The sequence below is a fragment of the Ambystoma mexicanum genome, chromosome 12, assembly GCF_040938575.1.
Source record: "Ambystoma mexicanum isolate Mex_15411 chromosome 12, UKY_AmexF1_1, whole genome shotgun sequence".
In the NCBI taxonomy this organism is placed as follows: Eukaryota; Metazoa; Chordata; class Amphibia; order Caudata; family Ambystomatidae; genus Ambystoma; species Ambystoma mexicanum.
Window position 1 is genome coordinate 591,939,975 of NC_090936.1, and position 27,489 is coordinate 591,967,463.

Sequence of the window (27,489 nt, forward strand, 5' to 3'; positions counted from 1 at the left end):
ATTTACAATCGAGAAACCTTAAAAACCTTGATTGTGGGATACTATAAATGCCACCCTCTCCACACTCCATGCTTACATAGTTTTGTGTCACAAATACTCATGTAGACTCGCCTTTATAAATGTCGAAACACGTGTCATCACTATGGGCACTTTGTGATGTTATTTGCAATTAAATATTGATATTTAAATTCATCTGGCGCAAGTCTCCATGAGTATTTGTGATACTTTCAGTTTGTTGTGCGGTTCTTTGGCTTTACGCTGCACCAATCTCGGAGACGTGATGGCAAAAGAAATACTCTTTTAATAGAAATCCACTATAAGCTTACAAAGGTGAAGCAGCAAGCAGATAAGGTGTCGCCACGCAGACCAGTCTTTACAAAAGCCACATTTGTGTTACATAGTTTTGGGTTTGGTCTTGTATAGGGCAAACACAGCTATGGTGCTATGGGGAGTTGTACAATGTTGGTTGAGTATTACAACAAAAGTGTAAACCCGGCCCCAGAGAGGACCAGTTCCGGCTAGGGCTCTAGAAGGTCCCGGGCTACAGAGGTGGTTTTGTCCTTTACGCGGGAGCTGAAAGGCCTAGGTGCCCCCTAGGTACTCCCTGAAGTACAGGGTCTGGAAGTCCTTCCTGAACTGCAAGAGTTTTAGAGCCATTCTTATTGCAACTGGGGTAACGTTAAAGTATTCTCACATAGGCATGTGCTGCCAAACATCAAATTACAATCAACCTGCGACTTATAACAATACAGTATTGCCATGGTAACTTCACATGATTAAGGATTGTCAATGTCTGACTTAGGCTATGGTTAGAAATTAAGCTGTGCCGGGATAAGGATTTATACAAGTCGCGTACATTTGGTAAAGAGATCATAGTCAGTATTTTCGCATGAAATTTGGCACTCAAAAGTTGCCATGTAATGAAGTGCAATTGTAATGTGATTGTTATGAAAATTCCTCTAAATTGGTTTTGCCCTGTGCCAACCCAAGGAAAAGGTATTTCCATTAAAATATCAGAGGCTTCCAAAAGGTGGATCTTGGCCATTGAGACAATTACATTATTATTATATTAAGGAATACACATTTTCCCTCTGCTTTCAGATAATAGAGGAACATGGCCAGAGTGATTACTGATTACTAAAGGGGTTGCTAGCAGTGCACAGCTAAATGTAATAATTGATGGCCCGTTGATTTCAAATTGAATAGTGATTAATCAATTCTACGAAATGACTAATGTTCAGTTCCTTGGATCATATTTTTGAGATTCTATGCAATATACCAATAGTTTAGAGGAATCTAGTTGCATAGCTGGGGCATCTGAGTTTGGAGCCCTCTCACAAGGTCTCGCAACACCAGGTTGGGCCATAGGTGTTAAATTCACAAAATGCAAATGTGGTTTTGGTGGTGAAAGGTGAGATAAAGAGTTGCCTGCCCTGGCTTGCAGAAGCATGCACCAATTCACAACGTTCAGTGTATCCGCTGGTAGAGAGTCTATACATGTGTGTTTGTAGTGATTGAGGAAATAAATATCATTTTACACTTCCGAGAGAACCTTTCTTTCTCATTTGAATACGTAAGTACTACCTTGTGCTGTAATTGCACGGCCCTCTCCTGCTTGTCGTCCTTTACATGACTTTGAGTGCCATCACTGCCCCTCAGCTCCATTGAAGTGTGCCACTAATACATACCTGGGTCAGTCTGGTTCCTGCTTCAAGTTCATTCTCACCTGGCCCAAGGTACATCATTTTAGTGATGCAGGTTCCTTCTCTGGCTCCAAGTCCCCGACTGACATCCCTGGGATCTCCAGCACTCCCCGGGTTCCACCTACACATCACATTCCACTTGGCCTTGCTACTCATGCACACAGCACACATACATACCTAGTCACAACACATCTCCTTCCTTGAAAATAAACAAACACAAGTCTGACCAATACTTCAAGCCTAAACATGCCAGGAAACAACACTAAAATAAACAGAATCTCCTTTTACCCTGGACTCCCACCCCAGGGACTCAGGACTGCCACTCCTAAGCACCACCTTGCTCAAAACGTGAGCAAAAGACCCTCTCTACTCAGGTACCCAACAGCGGAAACAAATAACTCCTTCTGCTAGCACTGCCACTCCGTAGCTGCAGGTCTGCCACACCCGAGGCTTCCTCGCTCCACAAGATGAGCATTCGCACTGGCCAAAACAGAATCCTAGGGCACCCCTCACAAAAACTAGAAAACAAAAACCTCAGACATCAAAGACCAATGTGTCAAGCCAACGTTCATCCCTTTTACGAAAAGAAAACACAAAAAAGAGCAGCAGAGGGTAATAGAAAAGAGACATACTACACAAAGAGTAGACAACATGCAACTACAAAAGGCGTAGCACGAAAAGCAGCGCACAAGTACAGTAGGTATGTACCCACATGCTTGTGAGTAAATTGTGAACGTCTAAGTAAAGAAACATTTGAATATAGACATTGTGACCCCAAGCATCCTGAGTCACTTGCTATCTCCATTGTCAACTCTAAAGCAGAATCTTGCATGTGTCAACTCTAAAATCTCACAACACAACTATGTTCTTGCAAATTTCACAAAACTCTAGTTGACATCACTGAACTTTTACAAAAAAACCTGGCTTGTACCTCGTGGTGTGCCACTAAAGGGCATCACCATAATGCTGCTAACATGTGTCTTCATGAGCATCAGGCATATCACACAGTACCACAGTCTACACACAATCTCTCAGTAACACTACCTCTATTGTGTTTCAAAATCCACATTACAAGTTCAACATTATATCTCCTATGGACATTCACCACAATGTGTGCCTCGTCACCACACTCCACGTATTGTGGACACTCTCACAATTTATGTCTCACATGTGATAATACGCAATAACACCTATTAGATTTGCTTTACCCTTGATTTAAAATCAAATGTGCCATGCCACAGTAAGAAAATATAGCTATACTGGCTGCACCAAAGTATGCAAGGCTAGCCATGTAACAACCCTTTTCATGTTTGTTTTGAAACGCTAATGGTGCTGAGTTAGGCATGCTCTTGCTCATAGACACAGTCCTGAGTATGGGGGCAGAAGGAGGCATAGTGTGTGGAGGTGGTCTGAACATGCACAAATCCGACGGTCTGTACTTAGGCAAGCACGAAAATGTGTCTACTCTAAACGTGACTCTATCTCTCTTCAGGCAGCAGGGTTTGCTTAGGGTGCTGAAGGCTTACACCGTGTACAGGCCGGAGGAGGGATACTGCCAAGCCCAGGGCCCGATTGCTGCCATGCTCCTCATGCAAATGCCCGTGGAGGTAATACTTCTTCTATGCTCTTTTTCTTCATCCGTCACATTCTTTTCCTTGACTTTGTTTTCTGCCTAATCTTTATTATTGGACTTCCCTTTCATTCTTACTTGTTCACTTTCTCTCATTATCGTTCCTGCCTTTCTCTTCTCTCCCTATTTCTTTATATTGATTTCTTATGTTCTCTCAGCGTTCTCCCTTTTATTTTGCCTGTTTCTATTTATTGTTTTCTTATTGAAATCGGTTTTCAAATTTTGGTCTCTCCTTTGTTTTTTAGTTATTTCATTTACTGTCATGTCTTTTATGCATTTTTCCATTTTTATTTTCTTCTTTACAGGTTTAGTTTTTATTTCTATTTCCCTTTTTCCTCCTTTTCACCATTTCTTTCTCTTTTTTATGTATTCTTTCATTGCAGGTTTCTTGTTTCATTTTCATTTCTATCTTTCGCTCTAAAATATTACTACACTGCTTTTTTTGCCTTTTTTCGTGCTTTTTAATAAATACTTGTTATTGAAAATCATTCAGAAAAACGTAATCAGAATTGATTTGTGTGCTAGTTCTTTTTTTCTTTGTTTCTTAGTTGTGAGTAAGGGAATGTTTTTCCTTTCCCTTTCTTTCATTCTTAAAAAAAAACATTCTGAAAGTATTGTCCTCTTTATATCATTCTCTATTTACTTTTTTTTCCTCAGGGATATTCTTAACATTTATTTTGTTTCTTGTCTTCTTTGTTTCCTAGAGGCAGACATATTTGCTTTCCTTTTCGTTTGTCATTTTTTCATAATATGTTGCTATCTTCTTTTCCCTGCTCCCTTAGTTTCTCTCCCATAACCTACTTCTTTCCTTGCATTCTTTCGTCTTTAGATTAGTGTGATGTGGTGAGTAAACACCTTCTGTGGACAGTCGTCAGTGGGGATTGAAAGGGTCAATCACAGTTTCACCTCCTTGAAAATGTAAAACCGTCTCTTCTTTTTCACAGCAAGCTTTCTGGTGCCTGGTGCAGATATGCGACAAGTACCTGCCTGGATACTATAGCCCAGAAATGGTGAGGACCACCTTTACAAGTTACCTGGCTACCTAGGACTAAACATGTAAAAATGTATCAACTCTGTACTGGGTTGATTAATGTATATACTATTATATAGCACGTCAATGTATTTCCCTTACAGCTTGAGCTAAAATCAGTCAGTGAGTAGGACGATGGCTAACACATTCTTTCAGCTGTGGCAGGGGACCTGACGGTGCCTGGCTGCCCGGAGGTTAGCCCCCCTACCCGTTGGTCAGCATCCTCGCTAGCCAATATCCCCCTCGCCCATGTGGCTCATGCCCCCCCACCTCCCACCATGCTGTCCAGTAAGGAAGAAAGAGGGTTGGTATGAGTGTAGCTACCCACCCACACCTTTAGACACTGGCCTGCTCCTAGGTAGCCCTGCCTGGGAGCCATCCTGGCTCCCTGGTCAAGTGGCAGTACCTGCACAATATCTACAGGGAATTGCTGTACTCACAAGAGGCCAGAATTGAGGTAAAAGATTGGTGTGACTACACTGACAGAGGTAGATCCCAATGCACCACCACCTGTAAAATATTAACAGGCTTTTGCCAGGCACTGCATGAAATTCCTTACAGACTCTTTGGCGCTAAAGCCTTCCTCCGTCACTGCACACGGGGTAACCCAGGACATCTATTTCCCAAGCCTGTCGCTGGAAAACATGACCTGTGCTCCTGATGGCTCTTGACCCCGGAGCCGCTTAGTCGTTCCTCTGAAAGGCCAAACTTGGAAATGAGCACTCCTGGTCCAGTAGGTGAGGCTAGCTTTTCCTAAAGCAAGTGGTCCATTCTCTTTAGAAGCTAAACATGGTGTTGGGTGGAGCTATTCATGCCCAAACTGGCTGTACTAAAATGCCAGTAGAGCTAGACAGTAACATTTATCATGCTTGCTTTACCAAAGATGTCCAATACAAAATGTCGTGCCACAGTAAGAATAATGCCACTGATCCTGCTTGCTTTATCAAAGATGCCCAATACAAAATGTCGTGGCTCGGTAAGAAATGGCTAAACTGGTAGCACAAAAAATACCAATCTTGATTCGTAATAACAGTTATCATGCTTGCTTTACCAAAGATGTCCAATACAAAATGTAATACCACAATAAGAAATGATTAGACTGGCTGCATTAGAATGCCAGTCTAGCCACATAATAACACTTATGCTTGTTTTACCAAAGATGCCTAGTACAAAATATCATGCCAGAGTAAGAATAACACCACTGAACCTGCTTGCTAAATCAAAGATGCCCAATACAAAATGTCATGCATCAGTAATAAATGGCTAGACTGGTAGCACAAAAAATGCCAGCCTTGCTTCATAATAACACTTATCATGCTTGCTTTACCAAAAATGTCAAATACAAAATGTCATACCACAATAAGAAATGACTAGACTGGCTGCATTGGAATGTCAGTCTAGCTACATAATAAAATTTATGCTTGTTTTACCAAAGATGCCAAATACAAAATGTCATGCCACAGTAAGAATAATACCACTGATCCTGCTTGCTTTATCAAAGATGCCCAATACAAAAAGGCATGCCTCAGTAAGAAATGGCTAGACTGGTTGCATACAAAATGCCCGTCTTGCTTCATAATAACACTTATTATGCTTGCTTTACCAAAGATGCCCAATACAAAATGCCATATCACATTAAGAAATGGTTAGACTGGCTGCATTAAAATGCAAGTCTAGCTACATAATAACCCTTATCATGCTTGCTTTATCAACCATGCACAGTAAAAAATGCCATGCCTGCTCCATGGTGTGCCAGCACCTTTCAGTCAGGAATATGATGAATGTGATTATGTCTAATTGCGAGGCGCTGTGGGGCACTGGGGTAAGGCTAGTTTTTGTACTCGCCATCTATCATAGATGCCCAGTAAAAAAATGAGTCACCTGTCCCCTAGATCCCGAGCTCCTCCCCATGCACACAATCAATGTGGTTATGTGTGTATGCCAGGCACTGGGGGACCAGGGGGCCGGTTTGGTATTTTTTTTCCAGTAAAAAAATGCCATGCCTGTTCCCTGGAGCTCACAGTGGCAAACACACACACACAATCAAAGTGATTAAATCAAAGTGATAATTTGTGTATGCAAAGCGCTGGGGGGCCAGGGAGGCAGCTATGGTATTTTGTACTAGCCATCCATCATAGATGTCCAGAAAAAATACCACCCTTGTCCCCTAGGCTCCACAGCAATTCAGACGGAGAGCTGATTTTGGCCGGTGGGGAGGGTGGTTGTACAACAAAGACACTTTTAAAATGACTTTGTTGTACAAATCTCGTACCCCGAATCGCCAAAATCATCTCGGACAAGCACAAACACTTTACACAGCATACAAACAGGAAGACCTTGCTGTCTCATTCACAGTCACGAGCACCCATCATGCATTCATAACACAAGCATCATACACGCATACACGCACATATTTAAATAATAAACATACAAACACACATATTTACACAACATACACACAGCAAGCACTCTGTTTCTTTCACACGCACATCCATCCTGCACTCACTCAAAACACAAGCATACACGCATCCATTCACACATTAAATAATAAACATACAAACACACACATTTACACAACATATACACACAAGATACACACAGCAAGCGCTCTTTTATTCACACGAACACCAATCAATCACTCACTTATAACACAAGCATGCACGCATCACGAACAACCCATCATTCATTCACTCAAAAGACAAGCATACATGCATTCATACACATACTCAAATCATAAATAAATAAGCATCCAAGCACACATTGCACCACACATACGCAGCAAATACTGTTTCATTCACACGAGCATCCATCATGCACTCACTCCTAACACAAGCATACACGCATCCATACACATATTTAAATAATACACATACAAACACACACCTTTACACAACATACACACAGCAACCATTCTCTGTTTCATTCACCGATCATACACTCACTAAAAACACAAGCATACACACATCCATACACATACTGAAATAATAAATAAATTAGCATCCAAACACACATTACACAACACATACGCAGCAAACATGGTTTCATTCACACAAGCATCCATCATGCACTCACTCATAACGCAAGCATACACGCGTCCATACACATACTTTACATTTAAAATAATTAACATAAACAAACGTACCGTCTGCTGTGGGTCAGAAGGTTCCAGTGCTCCAGCCCCCAGCAAACATGAACAGGAATCAGGAAACTTCCTGGTTCCTGCACATACGTGAAAGGGACCTGAGTGTGGGTCCAAAGAAGCCCCACTCCAGCCTGCTCTGTCTGTATGTGCGAGGAGGCGCGGCATGCCCTCTTGCACATAGAGATGCCCAGTTCTCCAGCCAGCATTTCCAATATGAAATGTGAGGCTGGGGAAGCAAACGCCCGCAGCCTTGCATGGCTCATTGAGCTTGCGCGGCTTGGGGAAATGTAACTGTGAAAAGGAAACAGTTTCCCTTTCACAGTTAAGAACACTCCTTCAGCTTAAAAAAACCCACAGAGGGAGTGCTCGTATTTTACTGGGCTGGCTCCTCCATAATGGGTCAGAGGGGGCCAAGACCTGGTGGGTCGACATCCCCTTGCCGGTTATGGACGAGCCACCCATGCAAAAAGACCTAACTAACCCTACCACTAGGAAAACTAACTTAGGTCAGGAGAATGACTCCCTTCTCCTTACTGTAATCCTAGTACCAGTCTGTAGGATTCTTCCTTAATATCTAATCTTCAAATAGTCTCTTGTGATTTCTTGAATCAGTCTCTGTAACTATTCAAATGGAGTATTGACTTTTCACTCCTTCTTTGTAATCCTTTCAGAGATCTTTTGTAAGATCTATAATATTGGTTGCTGGTTTTGGGAATTATTATCCATGCCAATTATTTTTTCCCTGATAGGCATTCACCCCTGGGCAATTATAGTCTGCTGTGTTCTGGTCTATTTGACTTTGTACATACTTTAATTAATTAGTTAATCTGAACTCTGGCTCACCAAATGTACTCTCTTTTGTATAATGTTCTTCCTGCACAGAATATTGAGCTTCTTTCCCCTTTTTCTTGGGTATTGCCATCCACTGTTCTTTTCTCTCAGTAGTTAGATTTTTAGCAATTCTTTCTCCTGGATCACAATGTTTTGAGTTAATCAATTTCAGGTTTAACTCAGCCTCCTGACTTCTACTGAGACACGTTTTGTGTACGTTATAGTGATTCTCTCTGGCCCGCCTATTATACCTGCTCTCCACGTTAACCTCAACTTGGAAGGAGAGCCTCTTGAGGACCCTGTTCCTCAGAGACCTTCTTTCTTGTCCCAAACCGCCATCGGTTGTCTTCCTCCTCGTGGTGTCTCAGTCTTTCGGTGCCTAACTGGACACCATACTGCTTTCTGCTTGCAGTGGTGTCAGCGATGATTTGTGGACCAGCTGTACACCATGGATCCCCCGTGGTCTCACCACAACCTTCCTCCGGAATTCTGCCATCGGCTTCCCCCTTTGGGGATTCACCATGGACGTGGCATTCCGTTCTTCACTTTCGTGTGACTTTCAAAGCCACAGGCTTCCTGGCTTCTGCTTTCTCTGCCTTCTCTCTCTTCAGATGTTACGCAGCTCAGGGCCTTCCTGTGTCTTTGCATGCGTTCTTCTGTCTCCTCAGGTGTTGCACAGCTTCGGGCCTTCCCCTGCCTGCATATGTGTTCCTCTCTCTCCTCAGGTGTTACACAGTTTAGGACCTTCTCGTGCCTGTGTATGCTTTCCTTTCTCTCCACGTTACTCATTGAGTACATGTAATGTACTCGTCCCAGTGGATTGGATATCTTGATTTAAAGAGACATCATGTTCCACCAGTAGTGCAAAGGCTGAAGCTGTCAGCATCAGGGCCTTGGCAATGACATGAAGCATCTTTAGCCTGAATTCCTCCCTCTGCTCAGAATAGAGAAAACACTGGGGAGTAGTATCTGCATGAAAGGAGGTGGCGATTCCTCAAACGCAGGTGCGGACTCCTGAGCTGGGGGTCTGTACCAGCAGATGAAAATGGGAGGTGTTTCTACGAAGAAGGCTTGAAGAACCAATTGCATCTCTTTCTTTTTTATCCTTCTTCATGGGTTCTTCAGCATGGGACTGTGATGTATCCTGGTCCTGGGGTGTAGAATGCTCCAATGTAGCCTAAGCTCTGGTAGGGGTCCTACCCACCTTGTGAAGTGTGGTGAACGTCTTCGCTACACGTTCCCTCGCAGCCTTTGGGTGCTTTGACTGGCAAGAGCCGAATTCATAGGTATCATGATCCAGTCGGAGACACCAAACGGAATGCTGGTGATGATCGAACTAACATTGCCTTTGCATAGTGTTTGCAGGGCCTAAAGGCCGAGCTATTAGGGGAGGCATGATGCAGCAAATAAATGTTCTGAAGCTTTCAGATAGCAGCAGCTGAGTGCACTGACAAAATGCACACAGGTCATAGGACACAGGCATCTCCATTTATGCCTGACATGACACAACACTGATAGCCATGGGCACCAATAACGGCAAGCCGAGCCAACACACAACTCAATGCACCCCTTGATGGCTGAAAACATTTCTAAATTCAACCTGACACCTGGGAGGATATTTCTTAGATGAGGACCTGTGTGAGGATGGAATCCATTAGAAGCAGACCCTCGGGTATGGCTTTCTCAGAAGGCAGTGCCGGGCATGGCATTTGGTGTCTAGCTGCTTCAGAGGTTTGCCGTCAAGCTTAGCCTTCCACACTGTCAGCACTGGAGCCATGGGCCTATGAAAGGTCTATGGCTCCAGCGCTGTCAATAAGAAATGTTCTCTCTGATGCAGCCTTGCGAGTGAGGAAGTGAAGCTGAGAAAGGATTGAAGGACACCAGGCTAGCTTATTCCTATTTTGGTTTGAGGGAGGGGGCAGGAAGCTACTTGATGGGGTGCTCAAGAGAGGGAGGTGGAGCAGGTGATAGGAGAACAAATATTATTCTTGCTTTTCAGGGAGTGTAGACATCAGGGAGGGATCTAAATGAGGTAAGTGAGATTGGGATGCAGTTACCTTTTCAGGATTTAAGTCGACAAAAGACACACGAGGTAGGTAAGTGAGGGTAACTGGTGGCTAGGTATTGGGGGGCATACACTAAATCAAGTTACAGGTGTATTTGAACAATACAGTTATATTCCATCTCGGGTGTCTAAGTAACTTAAGCTTTGCTCTTGTTGTCTCTCAGGTGTCACTCTGAACCCCTCCTTGTCTCTCAGAGGTCACTCTGAACCCCTCCTTGTCTCTCAGAGGTCACTCTGAACCCCTCCTTGTCTCTCAGGTGTCACTATGAACCCTTTGGTGGAACATATCCCCATTGTTCGCAGTTACCCATGTGCAATTCTATATGTTGAGTATGTGAAACTAGCAGGGGGCAGCATCTGTTGAGCAAGATCGCATCCTGAAACCTTTTCTCTCTGCTTGGTCGCTATGCAGGAGGCAGTGCTGCTGGATGGGGAAGTCTTCGTGGCACTGCTGAAGAAGGTCTGCCCAGTGGCCTACAAGCACCTGAAGAAGCACAGCATTGGCCCGCTGCTCTATGTCACCGAGTGGTTTCTCTGCCTCTTCACCCGCACCCTGCCCTTCCCGACAGTGCTACGCATCTGGGACGCCTTCCTGAGTGAAGGTACGTGATTCCTTCAGCACTAGAGAGGATGAATGGTGCCTCCTCCATGCGGCCCTTCACTGTCACCAGGGTGCCACAGGCCGGGATTGGCCTGATCTGCTCCAAATCAGAGGGAACACTTGCCACATAGGAGTCTACGTGTGTTTTGGGGCCGCAGGAACTTAACATACCAATGGTATTGCGCCAGCTCAAAACAACTGCAAAGTTTAATGTGTGTGTCTGCTCTGAGGAATGGAGCATGGCGGTACTAATTGGCTCTATTTCACATGAACCTTTCGCTGCACAACTGTGTGTGTCCTTACCTACCCTGAGTCTCTGTGACTGTGATTGTATTTTGATGACAGTCTTAATTTGCACTATAGTATTTCTTTAAGCTTTTGTCTTCCATGTGTAAACGGTATGCACACCTGCATTTCAACCCGCCGGGCTGTTCAACTCCAGGCTTCAAGGGCCGGAATCCTGATGGGTTTTCAGGATATCCCTCCTTATTATTCATGAGGAAAATGTGTATACATTTAGAATCATTGTATGCAAATCTATCTCATGAATATTAGTGAGGGGTATCCTGAAAACCTGGCATGGATCCGGCCCTCGAGGCCTGTAGTTGGACAGCCCTGAGAGACACATTACCCTCTATGCTGTCAAGAGCTGACGGCCATCTCAAACATAGACGTTCATGGAAAGATTATGAGCACGTAGGCCATGGTGGTTGATCCTTTGCCTAAAGTTGCAATTGTAACTTCACATGGATGACACAGGGGTAGTCTTGCATTCAAGAAAGCGGAAGAATATAGGGTTGGGGGTCCAGGGGTTTGTGATATCACATACGAGGCACAGGAGATTTCCAGCGATCTGGCTAGGCAAATACAATCCCAGGCCTTGCAATAGCCCCTGGAAGTTTGGGGCTCACAATGCCAACGTAACCTATCGCCAGAAGATTACCCCAGTACAGTTAACCTGGTGCCACGCCAACTGAAAGACGCGAATGAAAGTGTCGCCAAGATGCCATCTCTTATCTTTTACTTGGTGGCTGCATGAGGCAGCCAGGAAACGTCGCTCCAGGCACAATCAGACATCCCCGCTCACTTTCTTTACTGTATTATGTGACATCCTGCCTTTGCTGCTGCAAAGACACTTATTTGATGGTGTGTTGGAATATTGTTAGCAACTAGAATGTCTTTATCCTGTTTGCTTTATTCTCTTTAATTTGTTTGTAAAAGAAAAGTATTCTCTTATGCATAATGGTGCATATGCTTGTGTTGTACATTTTTTATACGGGCTCAATAGAATCAAAATATGTTTAACACAAATATATACTGTTCTAGGATATAATATTCATTTTGAAATGAAACTATTGTCTGTGTTCTGATTTGTACGAAGGACGGTTATTCTGAGCAGTGATAGACTCTTCTGGGTTTTGCTCTAAATATTTACTATCTCGGCTTTCCATGTCTGAGCTTGATGTTTCAGACCCCTAAAATAGTGACTTTTTTTAAAATAGGTTTTGTGATTTACTGCTACCCAGTAGGATTTACAGACTTCTTCTCAACATGCTAGTTCCTCACGACCAACCCTTATAAAATGCCCTTTTCAATCCCGGCTCTCTTTGCCCAGCAGCTTCTGCTCCCCCCTTTTCATCTGTCCGCAGGTTCTCTCCCCTGAGCAGCTCTGCGCCCTGTTTCACACTCTGTGCCCCTTCTATCCCTGTAGCAGCTCTGCCGCCATGTACTCGCGCTCTGTCTCTTCTCTCCACGGGGTAGTTGCAGCTGTTCCTGCTTGTTCCCTTTGTGTCATTCCACTCCCTTTTTCCTCCAGCCACACGCTCACCTGTCGCCAGTGAATTGAATAATAAAAGAAGTTTTAAAAGTACCCCAGATCCTCGGTCGCCCTCTTTTGACCTCACGCTCTCTTGCTCTTTCTATCTCCATCCAGTGCACCTACTCAATTCTTTCCAACACACCAGTGACAAGGTTTCCATGGCGCATCCACGACTGCATTGGAACCCCTACTCCGATCCCCCCAAAGCACCTCTTGCCCATGACAGCAAATACAAACCACTCTAGAGGAGACCGAAAGGGTATTTGCATGGTGTTATAGGAGAATTCAATGGGGCCATTTTACCAAATATCTATTTAACATGCAAACTGTACTTGCTGTGCTCCACGGCCTTTGATGCCTGCTTGACCAGAGCAATAGAGATGTCCACTTCATATTGATTTCATCTGCCCAAAGCCACACTCCGGTCCTCAAAGAACTGACTTGCTGTTGCCATCTACTGGGACATGCCCTCTTCTCTGGATGATTTAGTGCCCCATATACTAGAAAAGAAAGCAGTAGGCCCTTGGCACATCTTCCTGCGACCCCCTGGGGCACCACCCATACCATGAGCTTCAAACCACATTGAAGCACGTGATAGCTACCAATTCAAACCAGCATGATAGAGTGCATGGTTATAAATGCCTTGGGCACAGACGGCCAATGAATCTTGCATCAACTTTCAGAAGCCGCCAACAGCACAGGATCTGCAAAGATCAATGTATAAAAAAGTTCACATCACATTGAGAGCTACGCGCACGCATGTGTTTACTTAGTGATTTATTGTTTGTTTGTTCGGTGCTTATACAACAAGTAAAACACTGTTTCAAAGCGGCCACAGGGCGAGGGGAGTGAAATACATTACAAACACAACATTTTATAAGAGCAGTGGAGGGAAAAAGTGGGACTTGATCCTTTTTCTTCAGTCTAAGCTAGTGAACGATTAAAGAAATATCGAGGCTTAATACCACTTAATAGAAATACGCCAATCATGAGAACAATGGTACAAGTCCACTTTTATTTCTATGCCGAACAGCTGTCTGGTCTCTCAACACCTCGCAATGTGTGGTAGCGGACACTGTGAGATGAGAGAGTGCTGGACATCTGAAAAACATCAGTATTTATACATCAGTATTCATACATTTTCTCATAATCCTGGACACATCGTCCAGCCCCTCTTCGTGTTACACATTCACTAGGGTTCATAGCCAGTTCACATAACTAATACAGATTCAAACAACTATACATTGTTCAATGTTTTCCTCAAAACACTAGACATGTTTTTCTGTACATAAGACACAATGGTAACATTCTTCGCTTTACTCATTCGTTTTGGGCGGTAATGCTGGCGGTATTACCGCCGGCGGTATTAGCCCTACCACCGAACTCCCTGGCGCTAATAGCGCCGGATCACGAGTTCGGCGGTAAAGTAAATCCCCATTCCCCATTGAGCCCATTCGGGAATGCCCCATTCCCCATTGGGCTCAATGGGGAAACTTCGCGCTCTTACCGCCGGTGGGTTTCCCGCCGGCGGTAATAGCGCAAATTTTCGGCGGATTTGCTCCCAGCTCAGAGCTGGGGCGAAATCCGCCGAAGTCCTGATTTGGCGGACCCTTAAATCCGGCGGTAATAGCGCTACCGCCGGATTTAAGGGTTACCGCCAAAGTCGTGATGAGGCCCTTGGCCTAGTGTTTTTCCGAGATGGTGGCTCGCCGTTCCCTTCAGCCATACATCAACAGATCAGCCGCAAAGCAAGCTGCGTTGCAATCCTCACTCTGTTCTGTGTTTACTTTGGGTAAGACACTAGTTTTCCAACTTTCCTTCATGTACTTTGCCTTCCTGTCTTGGTGTTGTTTTTCCCCCTCTTTCCCCCCTATTTTCTTTACAAGCTTTCACTCCTCTGCTATTGTACCACCATACTTTCTTGCCACGCCTGAGGTGCTATTTCCTGTTCTCCGCTCCAGAGTGGTTCGCCTCACATCCTACTTGTTTTCCCTGTACCCGGGTGCTCATTTTGGACTTCGCTGTCATCATCCGGAATACCATCTTAATTGTAACATCTCTATTTGAACTGGATAGAGTTCTTTTTGTGCCGTTTGGCTTTTCCCTCACATATGGGGCTTTAGCCCCTCCTTTCACCACTATGCCTCCCAAAGCACTGTTTGGGAAGGAATTGTGGCGGCAGGTAGGGAGCATTCATATCTCCACGAAGATAAACTATGGGAGAACTCCAGAGGAAAGAAAAATGGACGCACAGAGAGACACGGACAACGGATCTTCAGGTAAGAGCCTTGAGAGCTTGCAACGCTCCCAAAACACTTTGGAAATGGAGCAGTGCCATGAACTCTTGAACGCTGTACAGGGGTTGTTGGCAGAAGTCCAGTCCCTGAAGGCAGAGAATGCCACCCTGAGACATACGGTGGCAACTAGAGACGTGTTCACCCCTGAGGGGTTTTTGCCTTCTGGGAAATTTGATTGAACACCAAACTGTCTCAAAAAGTTCCTAGACGCCTATACCATCCATTTTTCATTCAGAGAAAACACCTATGCAACCGATAAAGCCCGGATAAGCTTCATGGTTGCCAACCTGATGAGAAATGCCTTGTCCTGGGCAACCCCTTTAGTTATTGCAGCTAGTCTTTTGGTGGTCTCCTATGCAACATTTGTACAAGAACTAAAAGACATGTTCGAATGTCAGCAAGTAATTTATGCAGCATATGAATATCTCCTAGAACTTAAACAATCAAATATCGATGTTTTTGCATATGTCACTGGTTTAAGAAGCTCGCAGCAGAAGATGCCTGACCTGAAACGGCTCAATATACCATATTCAGAAGAGGATTAACCAGCCTCTCTCGCAGAGCTGATATCCTTGGTTCTGCAGATAGAATTCCGCCATAATGAGATATGAGAAGAGAAAAAGAAGACAAGAGGAGGTTCTTGGAAATTACGGCCAAACCTTTCTATCTCTCCTAAAGGAGCCTACTGTTTCTTAGGGACTTATGCAAATAGGATCTGCGCTAGGCCCCCTCACGTCTACAGAGCAGCAACAAAGACGTGATCAAGGGCACAGTTCGTATTGTGTAGCCAAAGGTAATCTCTTACGTGACTGTCCAGAGGTGCCCTCTAGAAGACAGGGAAACTTCAGACCGTGTCCTTAGAAGTGACAGGAGACCGGCGAATACTTGTTAGTCCCTATATCCATCTTGCTTCAACCAAAGATACCATGTATGAGCGTTTGATGGACTTGTGTGTTCAATTGCAATTCTCTATAGGCGTCCTTTGGAAGTTTTGGCTCTGATAGATTGTGAAGAAACCAGCCTCTTTATGGACATAGAAGGGGCCAAGCAACAAGAAATATTCTTACTTAAAAAATCTAACAACCAAATGGTAGAAGGAGTTGATGGCCAACCACTCTGTTCCAGACCTATAACTCGGAAGTCTATTCCTGTGCAGATGGATATCAACCAACATTCTGAAAGGGTTGAGTTTGATATAATCTGTGTAGCTCATTTCCCTCTCATTCTGGGGATACCATGGTTGCAAAGACACAACCTTGCCATAGATTGCACCAACAAGAAAGTTAGGTTCTCTTCCAGTTTTTGTAGAAAACAATGTTATGGTTCCACTCATGGAGGCCTTTCTAAAACTGCCTCTGTGTTGGGACCCATTCTTTTACAGCCAAGTATACATGTGGTCAATTTGATACCTCAAGAATGCCTGGAATTCGTAGATGTGTTTGAAGACCGGATTCCCCGCGAGTTACCACAGCATCGTCCAGAAGACTACTCGATAGACCTGTTGCCTAACTGTGTGGTACCATTCTGTCACATGTATCCCTTGTCCTTACATTAAAAAGGTGATTTGAGGAAACCCCTGAATAAAAACGTAGCCAATAGATTAATCAGAAATTCCAGGTCCTCTGCCGGAGTTTCCCTCTTTTTATCCCAAAAAAGATACTGCAGAACTTAGACCTTACATTGATTACAGGGGGCTCAATCAGGTAACTGAGAAGGACAGTTATCCAATGTCATCATTAATGACATCTTGGAAGCTGTACATGGTGCAGTAGTATTCACCAAGTTAGATCTACGAGGAGCGTACCACTTGCTGCAAATTAAGGAAAGAGATCAATGGACAGGGTCGGACTGGGACAAGAAATAGGCCAAAAAAAAAGTGGCCCACCCCTTGCCTTAAAAAAAGTGGCCCACCCCTCGCCTCACGACCCTTGACCTCTGATGACAGCACCAAAAGTGATGTCCTTTGACCCCACAGTGACATCCTGGGAAGCGATGAAACACAACCTTTCACCCCTTGACAAAACAGGAAGTGGCATCAAATAGCATTGTCCCTAAGTACACTAAATTACTGTGAATCCAAGCAGACGTCCAAGGCCGAATGATAATGTTATTGTATGGCACTTACGCTTAAGCTCTTTTTTTTTATAGAAGAAATATGCATACAATATCATCCAACCTGTGGTGGTACTCATTTATCGACCTAAGAAGGATGAAAGGCGCTTTGGAAAAAAGAAAAAAATAATTATATATTTTTTTCTGCCAAACCAGACCAGGCATGGCCATAAACCGGCCCCCACTCCCCAGGGACAATTTCGCCCCGGCCTCGGGCCAAAAGGCAGAGGGGCCAATCCGACCCTGCCAATGGAAGACCATGTTTAGGATTCCTTTTGGTCATTATAAATATCAGGTCATGCCTTTTGGCCTAGTGAATGCACTAGAAATCTTTTAGAGATGTATAGATCATGTGTTTGCCAATATACTATTCCATTATGTGATAGTATATCTGGATGACATCCTGGTATATTACCCTTCTGTGTCCAACCATCGAATAACACCTAACGGAGGTATTATCACAGCTTCAGCAGCATGATTTGTTTGCCAAACCGGAAAAAATATCTTTTGAGACCCTTTCTGTCTCCTACTTGGGCTTTATTCTATCTGCAGAAGGCATCACCATGGATCCCAAAAGGACTACAGCTATCTGGGAGTGGATTCCTCCATCCACGGGCAGGACATTTTTGGGGGTGGCTAGTTTCTACCGCCGCTTCAGTCCTAATTTTTCAGCTGTAATACTAACCATCACAAGACTCCTGAAAAAGGATGCCCCGTTTCTTTGGGGTACGGTAGTTGAAAGGGCCTTTCATACCCTTAAGGAAGCCTTCTGTACCACGCCTGTACTCATTCAGCCTAATCAAGGGAAACCTTTTTACATAGAGACAAGCGCTTCACAAGCATCAAACAAGAGGAACTGATGGAACAGAACGCCCTGGGGCATTCTACTCTTGTACTCCGACTACAAGTGAATTGCATTTCTCCGTCATAGAAAAGGAACTATTAGCCATTCGAGCAGCATGCAGGGAATGGTGACACCTTTTCCTAGGTGGCAAAAATGAGTTTGAAGTTTGCATGGACCATAGAGATCTACAAGTCCTACAACAGACGAATGCCGCAATAGCTGACAGGCACAATGGGTGTATTCATTTTCGCAGTAGAATTTCAGGATAACGCACATCCCAGGCAGTCAAAACATCATAGCTGATGCCTTATCCAGAGTGAATGGGTTTGACAATCATACAGCTCCTAATGAAGAAAGGATTCTTTGAAATAAGACTATCATTAACGCCCTAACCACTTTTTTACAACAGTTAAGGAAAGCAGGCATTTTAACTAATTTCCCTGACTCTTGCCCAGAACGTGACAATGTACAATGCAAGGATGGTCTATACTTCTATCGAAGTCGCTTGATTATACCTATGGAACCATTGCAAAGTAAGGCTCTTTCTTGGTGTCATGACAGTCTCACAGTCGGTCATAGGGGAGTAGCCTCTACTGCAGAATTGGTAACCCGTACCTTCTGGTGCTCACCATAAACAGAGACGTCCTAGATTTTCGTCTCAGACTGCTCCATCTGTGCCAGGAGCAAGTACTCATCTTCCAGACCGGTTGGCAAATTCGAAGAAGCACCCGTCCCCCCGGGGCCCTGGACACATTTATCTACTGATTTCGTGGTGGACTTACCACCATCTAGAGGTCATAAGGCAGTCATGGTTACTGTAGATTCTTTCAGTAAGATGGCTCACTTTACTGCCTTGCCTGGTATACCATTAGTGCTCGAGATAGCTAGGACATTTCTCAATTACATTTTCCAACTACATGGCCTCGCTAACATCATGACCACTGACCGAGGATCCCAATATACATCACGTTTTTGGGAGACACTCTGTAGACTGCTTGAATCGACAGGGCATTGTCATCCAGCCATCAGCCCTTTTTTCTGCCATTCAGGATTTCATCTGAGAACCTTAACCACCACAGTGTTTCCTGCGGTGAATATTCCCACTTTAGATGCCCATTTGAAGAGCATATCTGAAAACCTTAACATAGCCTATCAACACTTGTCTTTGTCCAAAGAAAGAAACAAGGAATATGCAGATCGACGGCAAAGCTGTAACCCTGAGTGTAAGGAAGGTGATAGGGTATGGTTCTCCACTGAATTCCTACCACGTTGGATCTGCCCTTCTAAACTATCACCTTGATGTGCGGGTCCTTTTGTTATTACGTCCAGCGTAAACCCAGTGGCATTCAGATTGTATCTCCCTACGACCTGGAGATGCACACATCCAGTTTTTCACTCATCCCTATTAAAGACCATTGTCCCAGATAGTTTTCACCAGGCCTGAGCTCTACTCCCCAGGAACAACCTCCTGCCTCTGAATCTGAAGAAAATGAGGCTTCGTATATATGCGACTCCAGATACTATCGTGGTTCTCTCCAGTTCATAGTACATTGGAAGGATTACTCTGCACAAGAAAGAACCTGGGAAGCAGTAACCCATTTGCATGCGCTGGTTCTGGTTCAACAGTTTCACCACAGACACCCCTGGAAGCAAGGACCCAACCACGAAGGAGGGGTCATACTGTCACAAAGGTTCGCTGGTCGATATGGCATAACTGGAAACATGGACAACAATTTTGCCATCACGTACAAGCTCTGTTCTGAAGCTTCGGTCTAGTGTTTTTCCAAGATGCTGGCTCGCTGTTCCTTTCAGCCATACATCAACGATCAACCACAAGTAAAGATGTGCTGCAACCCTCATTCAGCGCTCTGCTTACTTTGAGTCAGGCGCTAGTTTTCTGACTTTCCTTGTACTTTTCCTTCCTGTCTTGGCGTTGTTTTTCCCTAGCTTTTCCCCATATTTTCTTTACAAACTTGCACTCCTCTGCTATCGTACCACCATACCCTCTTTCCTCGCCTGAGGTGTTAGTTCCTGTTCTCCACTCCAGAGAGGTTCGCATCACATCTCCCTTGCTTTCCCTGTACCCGTGTGTTCGTTTTTTGGACTCCGCTGTCATCATCCGGAATGCCATCTTAATTGTAACATCTCGTTTTCAACTGGATAGAGGGTTTTTGGTGCTGTTCGGCTTTTCCCTTACATTTTGGGCTGTTGCCCCTCCTTTCGCCACTCTTCCTCCCCAGGGACTGTTTGGGAAGGAATTGTGGTGGCAGGTCGGGGTCGTCCCTATCTCTACTAAGATAAACTACGGGAGAAGTCCTTACGAAAGAAAAAAGGCAAAAAGGACACACAGAGAGACACAGACGACGGATCTTCAGGTGAGAGCCTTGAGACAGTGGTCCTAGCCAGCAGTGAGAGGTGAAAAGGGGTACCATGGTGCCCCAGAGCAGCTTTGATTCCCCTCCCCAAGCCTCTATGATCTGACCATTATCTCCCTAACCTCGTCTCTTTTCTTCACCCACCACCAGGACCTGTCAAGAGCCATCCTGTCCTTCCAGACCTTCCCCCTCTAGCTATCTATGTGCTGGTCTTCTTCTGTTTCTCCTTCACTCCCTATTTGTCTTCTCTTTCCTTCCATTTCTTGGGATTCTGTCTTCTTTGTAGTGCATCTTCCCCTTCCTGATGCTGCGCTCCTGATCTCCCTACCTCTTCTACCACCACCTTAGATACCACCTCAAATTCCTGGCACGCCTCCCACTTGGACCCCTGATTTACCTTGATGGTCCCCAGAACCAGATAGGGGATTTCGTCACCGTTCCAATAGATTCACAAGCTGTCAGTGATGGAGACACGCCACAGAGAGACAACCCTACTGGCTAGGCATGGACACGGAAGGTATTTAAAGATATCCATGAAGAACTATTGGAATCAAAACAGATGGCCATCCTCTGAGGTTCAAGAATAATACCAAATGTATGACAACACATTCTCAACTCCGCACATGAAAAACACCCAGGAATAGTGGCGACTAAGTAACAACACTTTGACACAATGCGATTCCTGTCACTGCGCGCTGTGGTCAAAGAGACAGTAGAAGCAAATCACATCTGTCAGTGCACCAGCAAACAAGGGGTCCTCCAAACATGGCAGACATGTCCGAGGTTGTCTGGCAAGATATGGTGGCAGACTTGTTTGGACCACTGAAATCGAGCAAGAACATGATAAAAGGGATGGATGAATACTCAAGATTTCCCACTGTAATGCATACACTATCAACAGTGGTTGGAGCTGCTGTACCACTATTAGATTTCCGGTTCTCATTGTGGGGAATTCCAGAGACCATGAAGATAACCCATGGCCCACCATTCGATGGAAATAACATTCAAAATGTTGCAAAGTACACGGGACTGACCCACAGTGCAATGGCACCTCTGTGGCTGCAGGTGAACAGAATGGCAGAGGGTTTTATGAGTAAGATCAAGACGATGGTGCAGAGCAGAGGCTCAGACAGGGTAGTGCCTGAGCGGGCATGGCCCAATCAAAATCTGTAAATGCCAACTCAGGAGCACTGTGTGGGCATTTACAGATATCAATGTTGCTGTGGTGGGCCCAACTACATTAGCTTCAGGCCCCACTTGTTAGAAAATGTTGGCTACGCCTCAGGTGCAGAGAAGGGAGTTCAGTGGAAAACCCTTAAATCAAGCCCACTGTGAAATGCCAAGAGGATGTGGAAATTCACCCCGCAGATCAGTGTCAAAGCTTGTGCTAGTATGGAAGGACCAGATGACCACAAAGGCCTGTACTACCACCGCCAAAAGATCATGAAACTAGGAAAGATGAACATCAAGAAGCTAAGACAAAATCTCGAAGTGCATTCAGATCAGAGGAGAAGGTGAAGCAGCACACCCTAAAGGAAGCAGCACACCCTAAAGGATGCAACACACCCTAAAGGAAGCAGCACACCCTAAAGGAAGCAACACACCCTAAAGGAAGCAACACACCCTAAAGGAAGCAACACACCCTAAAGGATGCAACACACCCTAAAGGAAGCAACACACCCTAAAGGAAGCAGCACACCCTAAAGGAAGCAACACAGCCTAAAGGAAGCAGCACACCCTAAAGGAAGCAACACACCCTAAAGGAAGCAGCACACCCTAAAGGAAGGTGATGAAGTACTGGTGATAAAGCATCGGACAAGGAAGTCTGACACCACATATGACCTAACCCTACTCACAGTCATCCATGTCAAAGGGGCAATCTTCACAGAGGGGACATCCCGATCGCACCATCACTCAAAATGTCTCATTCTTCAAAAAACACCAAGTGACTGTTGAAGAAAGCACGAAAGAAAGCAAAACATCGCATGAAGAGGTGAAATGTGTGAGCTCCACAAAAGGGGAAAGGTAAGAATTGTGAAGTTTAAGACCCATTGGGGGAAGATCTCCCCGATTTAATGAAGACATGTGAAAGCTTGTGGGCATCTTTGAAGTCTGGGAGACGTGTAGGACAGTGGCATGTGACCACTGTCACCCGGGGACCACTTCCTGTGGCCGAAGCAGGACAGGACGTGTTGTGGGGAGGGGACAACATTTTTGATCATTGGGCATGGGTGAAGAACGTGCAGAGATTAGCTCCACATAGGAAGGACCTGTAAACTAGGGATAGTAAAAAAAAATACATACCTTTCTGAAACGTCATCCTTGGTACCCCACCCAGTCCCACGAAGACGCGGCGCCAGGAAGGCTAAAGAGGACCAACCAAACAAGTGGCATTCTGGAATAAGGAAGAGAACCATACTAGGCACGAATGAAGGCCCAAACAGATTAGAAGAAGTAAGCGAAGAGCGCTTCTGTGAAACTGTTGCCAGCTTAAATAGCCTGTTCTGAACCTTGCACTTGATGTACCTGCTGGACAAGAAGTACAAAACAGAAAAATACTTCAATGCAAGTACACACCGAGTATATTTCGCTGTGGAAGTACCAAAATACACGTTTTAATACCAAATGTGAACAACATTGCTGAATTGATGCACAATAGAAACGGAACGGAACAGCTGGGAGGATACAAAGGATAGTGGCAGGACAATATAAATCATTGACAGACAAAAAAATGCATGCTGGTGATTGTAGTAAAGAGCCAATACCAAATCACTGAGAAATGTGCGTTGGGGTTGAAGTAAATAAGCAATGCCAGATCCATGAGAAACAACCCATTGCATGATGTAGGGAACGATAATTACTAAAGCATTGAGAAGTATAGCGAATTACAGGAGGCTGGGCTTTGTCGTGAAAGATGACTAGTTCACCTTTAATGTGTGTAAGTAATTGCATGCTGGATATTTTAGTGAAAGCAAACTGCAAACATACTCAAGTTCAGGGAAGAGCACGCTGGACGTTTTAGAGAAACCACCAAGCTAGACATTGCAGTGAAAGACAACAAGACAACTGCCAAAGTATTGAGAAAGATAGAGAATTGCATGCTGGTCATTGTAGTGTAAAATAGCTACCAAAGCATGCAGCTATATAGCATGTTTTGCACTTGTCACAAAGTGGGCACAGATTAATGAAAGAGTCAGGCCACAACATGCACATTTATCATAGTATTATTAGGGACCTGTTACAGTTAGGACATCTCAATAAAAAAAGCTGGTAAATAGCGTGAACTAAATTGGATGATTTCTCCTAGGATCAGAACTTTTACTGGGCTCACTTCCCAGGTGACATGACCAAACAAATGTCTCTCTAAGAATTGAACCCTCTGTCTCTTGCCAATACCTGGTGTCATAGTTCCTTCCCAGCCTCTGCTGAGAAATGGTCAATCAAAGTCTCGGGGTCGAATTATCCCCACTCTTCTTATTAGATCTTCCTGCTTTCTTGTACTTCATCTCTCCAAAGATGAAAGCAGCCTCCACTGTGGGTCATTGAGCATTTCGGTGCTCTTGTCTGACGCAGGGAGCTGGCACATGGAAATTGGCAGGGTGAGTGCCCAGTTTATAGTGAGAGTGAGGTAGGCTTAGCAACAGGAGAGAAGACATTCTGACTCTACTGTCACCTTCTGGGTTTATGGTCCAGACATCCAAACTATACTCTCCTCCCTGATGTCTCACCACTAGCTCATACCTAGGGAAGTATCTCCTATTCACTTTTTCCTCTCCTTGCTGGACCGGTGCTTCACCTGCACATTCTCGACACTCCACCATGTGGATGTTCCGCTACCCCTCCTTGGCTTATCCATAGGGATCACCTCCCTCAGGGTTCTCCAGCTACAGGCCTCGAGTGCTGGATCCATGCTGGGTTTTCAGTATACCCCTCCTTAAAATTGATGAGATAACTTTGCATACAATGACTCTAAATATATGCAAATGTTTTATCATGAATATTAATGAGGGATATCCTGAAAACCTGTCAGGATTCCGGCCCTTGAGGTCTGGAGTTGGACAACCCTACGTGGCTCTTTCAGCTATGATAAACCTTTGGGGGTCAGACACTCCCTCTCCAGCAACCTCTGACCTCTCTCTCTCTCTCCTTCTCTCTCTCTCTCTCTCTCTCTCTCTGCCTCTCTCTCTCTCTCTCTCTCTCTCTCTCTCACACACGCTCTCAGCTTCCTCTCTGATGTTCCTCCTCCCGCAATCGCCCTCTCTTCCTTTCTTCTGATTGATGTTCCTTCTCTCCTTCTTACACTCCATTCATACTCCTCTTTCTGGTGTTCTTTCTCGCCTCCTTAAACTCTTTTCACTCTCCTCTTTCCTCTGTCTAGTTATCCCTCTTGTCTGTTTTAAACACTTTTCACTTTCTCCTGCTGGCTGTTTTTCGAAGCCCGCCATTCTCTGGCATCGTGCTCCTTTCTCTCCAGCTCTCTTCCAACCACCCCCAAATGTACTCCTGCACTGTCTCCAAACACCTAAACAATAGCACTGTCCATCCCCTTATTATATGTAGACTTCAGCTGTAATTGGGGATTTGCTTCTGGAATTACTTTCTGAACTTATGAATGCGTTAGTTAATCTTTGAATTACAAATTACAAAGGTGGGGTTAATTGAATGGGGCCTGCAGCGCAATCTCAATGACCAGGGTATTAACAAGTTGGTCGGCCATCTTGGACTTTGGAATTGCTGGCATACTCACACGTCGCATCTCTCCCCAGTATTGCTGTGAGCAAAACGTCCTTTCCTTGTTTCTCAGATTGAAGTAAAGGGGTTTGTGGATGACCACAGGACGTTAAGATAGGATCCCTTAAAGGGATAGTGCTATGACGTAGCCCCAGGAGAGGAGACCCTGCTTACCAACCAGGGCGTGGTAGGGTTGGCCTGGTGATCCTTCTTACCGCACACCTCAGCCCAACATCATGTTGCAGGTGGTGGTGCCAGGCCCCTTGGGCACCCCAGGGACAGGCATGGGACTTTGTCACATGTTGTAGTGAAGGATATCTACTGAAACATTGACAACTCAGAGAATTGGATGTTGGACATTAGGGAACATTTGAAGTAATGATTTCAAGACAGCCAAATCGTGTTCTTGTCTTTTTTGATCGTTTCTAACAACTTGATATTCATAAAATGCCATAACATTGAATCATCATTGGCTGGTTCGTTATTGCAAAACTGTCACACTATCCCTGAGGCTGTTCTCCCCCTCCCCTTTTCTCCTGTCTGCCCATTCTATCTCTGCAGATGTTCCTTCTCTCCTTGTGTACCCCTGCCTGCCCCATTTCGCCCAAGATCACTTGGTTCTTTACCCATCCAGTTTTTTTTTTATTTCAATACAGGTGTGAAAGTTCTGTTCCGGGTTGGCCTGGTCCTGGTCCGTTTGGCACTGGGTTCCTCTGAGAAGCTGAAACAGTGCGGTGGGCTGGTGGAGACACTAGAGAAGATGCGCACTATCCCCCCACAGCTGCTACGGGAGGATGTCCTCATTCCAGAGGTGGGTACCTGCCCTCATGCCCCCTCTCGGGGCTACCAGGTGTCTTATTGGACTAAGTGCTTGCTGCACAGACTTGTATGCACTGAAACGTGGAACGACCTCCAGACAACCTACATCCTGCCCACATACAACAATGTGACAACCTAATGACCAACACTCACAACAGAATTGTAACCTGAGCTAATATTGCTCTGTCAAACATGTCCCACGCATGCCGCAAGGCGCATCTCACTTAGCTCACCTTCTACAGCACTCCCTTCTTTGAGCTCACCCAGGCTTAGCACGTTAAGCTGGAGTTATAGCTCCACTTCCTTCGGCTAGAGAGCATGTAGACTTTTTCTTACTTCTGCCAAATGAACATATGATGTTATGGTGTTCTCCCTGGACAGCCTCCTGCCTCTGCTGGCAGTGGATTGCGACCTTTGGTCATGAAGCCTCTTTCTTCCAAGTCCATTCCTGCCCTGTTCCCAAGATCTCATTTGGTAGCTCCTCTTTCTCAGATTGACTGCAACGGCTGACCTTTGCGACCCCCCCATGGCTTTTCTGGCTCTTCCTTCTGCTCCTTATAGAAGTAGGGTGGGTAGTCATTCCCCATATTTCCTCCTGTTGGGCCCCCACACTGACTGGCCTTCAGACTGATTTTGGTGCCAGTGGGCTAGTCTCTAAATGGCCAGGGGGGACAGATTTGCCTTAGATCAACAATAATTGGTTTCTCTTCTTCTGAGAACTTGTAATAGTCTTCCCTATCCTTGGAGGACTGCGCCTCGCCACTGTCTAAGGGTAGGTTTCTCCTTGTCCAGGTACTCCTTTTGTAGCTCTGGCCACTCCAGCAGCAGAAGCCCTTACACATTAACAATCAAAAAAAGGTTAGGAGTCGCATGATCTGAAATGGGTCTCAGAAGCCATAGAAGTTTTGTGGCCAGTACTTCCCACCAGTCGATTTGACCACTCTGGAACATTGTGCCCTGAATACAAGCAGGGGAATACCCATTGGATGTAGAACGTCTTGACTGCTAAAACTGACACTTTACATTGGCCTGCCAAAACATCCACATGTGGTCCAGAACACCACAGCCATATTGGAACCTAAACGAAGAGTTCATACTACCATCTCCCTAACCCATAACCGCCACACTTACTCTTTCTTAACAACTTGGTCAAGACCACCAGCAGACACGCAAACATGTTGCCGAAAATGTTCCTAAATACCGTGGGAGAAAAAATTACTCTGAATGATTCCTGGTCTCCTTCAACTGTAATCTGATTCCAGCTCCTTCAAATTCGGTGCAGCTTGGAAGAAGAGAGGTGCTTTGCAATCCGAAGGCCACGTCTATGGAAGTTGATCCCTTTGGCCATCCACACCAAATCTAAACACCTTGCCTACTGAAAACAATGAAACCTCCTCTTTTCTGAATCCCATCTTTTCCTCCTACTAGAAAGAGAATAGGGGGATTTGCTTCAGAGATCTGCTCCCAATCTTGCAGTCATTCAAAGATCT

General features: G+C 44.9%; 1 protein-coding gene across 1 annotated transcript in view; it reads left to right on the forward strand.

Annotated features, from left to right (window-relative positions):
- TBC1D10C (TBC1 domain family member 10C) overlaps window positions 1–27,489 on the forward strand; it is a 211,256-nt gene that overhangs the window by 156,947 nt on the left and 26,820 nt on the right. The window contains exons 6-9 of the mRNA XM_069628960.1: window positions 3,196–3,310; window positions 4,278–4,343; window positions 10,814–11,003; window positions 25,837–25,991. Of these exons, the coding sequence (XP_069485061.1) occupies window positions 3,196–3,310; window positions 4,278–4,343; window positions 10,814–11,003; window positions 25,837–25,991 (526 nt within the window). The remainder of the gene's footprint in view (window positions 1–3,195; window positions 3,311–4,277; window positions 4,344–10,813; window positions 11,004–25,836; window positions 25,992–27,489) is intronic.